The 1,420-nt window shown below is 53.1% G+C and overlaps 1 protein-coding gene across 1 annotated transcript; it reads left to right on the top strand.

Annotated features, from left to right (window-relative positions):
* Nucleotides 1-1,117: 1,117 nt before the first annotated feature.
* On the top strand, nucleotides 1,118-1,420 carry LOC133114606 (small integral membrane protein 36-like). The gene has a single exon (XM_061224133.1). It carries the CDS (start codon nucleotides 1,118-1,120, stop codon nucleotides 1,418-1,420), a length of 303 nt encoding a protein of 100 aa, XP_061080117.1.

Genomic DNA, 1,420 nt, shown 5'->3' with positions numbered 1-1,420 from the left:
TGTGTGTCTCAGGTAAAAAAAATAAACAGAGAATCGAACTGCAAACAGCTCTTCTGTCTCTGGTCCCCAGCCCCGCTCTCCTGTACAGATGATCTCCTAATCTCCCTCGAGCCAGATGGCTCCCTCAATCTTTCAATCTTGGCTCACAGTCAAGATTAGCATTACATCACACACACACACACACACACAGATAAGTATGCACAAGAGTACATACAAAGAAGATTGCACACACAAACCACGTGCACACACACACACACAAGATAAGCATGCACTCTCTCACAAATACACACACACACTTAAGTATGTGCAAGCACACACACACACACAGAAGATTGCACACACACACAGATAAGCTTGTGCAAGCACACACACACACACATACATACACAAAACAGGGTCATATTCCACAGACTAGCCTAATCAATGCTGCTCCCTGTACTCTCCCTCATATCAGGGCCATGTTCAGTTTATTCATAATAAAACGCAGGTCATAAATGTTCAATGTGTCCAAACAAACATAACCTTTGGCTTTATTTATGTTTTATCACAGTGCACCTCCTGGTTGTCCTTAAAGTCCGTCCCACAGAGGTTACACAGAGACACCGTGGCCACCTCCCGGCAAGGGGCACATCTGATTGGCTGTCTGCACTATATCCAACAACAGGAGCCGACCTAATTGGCTGCGTGCGCCAAGCCCGAGGACAGAAGCAGAGCTGATTGGTCGTCTGAATTAGATTCAGGATCAGGGGCAGCTCAAGATTTGCTGGGAGTAGATTGGATGGGGTCCACAGTAAATATGATCCCAAATTTCAACAGCTTGGCCAGGTCACCCCCTCACCACTTTCTGATCATCGGTGCAAACGTCAAAATTCAAAATGGCTGCCTAAGCGATTTAAGCGAGCGCCGTCACTCGCCGTCTGGAGGAGTGGCAGCGAGGGATTAAAGTATATTTACCACAGAGCCCCCCCCCCCCCCCCCCCCAGGGTTCAGAGAGCCCTGCTGTTACTGAAGGGCTCAGAGCATCCCTGTTCAGAGCTGGTGACGGACGTTCCCGTTCTCACAACCCCCAAACCCCCCCGCCGACACGCTCGCGATCGAGCGGAACGCCACCGTCGCCATGGGTTTCATGGAATCCTACCTGGAGATCGACCCCGTGACGCTGAACCTCATCATCCTGGTGGCGAGCTACGTCATCCTGCTCCTGGTCTTCCTGGTGTCCTGCATCCTGTACGACTGCCGGGGGAAGGACCCCAGCAAGGAGTACGCCCCGGACCCGTCCCCGCCGCTCCAGCAGTCCCCCATCCGCCTGGTGGTGATGCAGAGCTCGCCCGCCCCGCCCCGCTGGGAGCAGGCCAAAATGGTGGCCACCTACGAGCCGCCGGCCGGGGACCTTCAGGAGAAGAGGAGCACTCTGGTCTGA

The sequence above is a fragment of the Conger conger genome, chromosome 16 (genome assembly GCF_963514075.1).
Source record: "Conger conger chromosome 16, fConCon1.1, whole genome shotgun sequence".
Lineage (NCBI taxonomy): Eukaryota > Metazoa > Chordata > Actinopteri > Anguilliformes > Congridae > Conger > Conger conger.
This window is presented reverse-complemented; position numbering and strand designations above follow the sequence as displayed.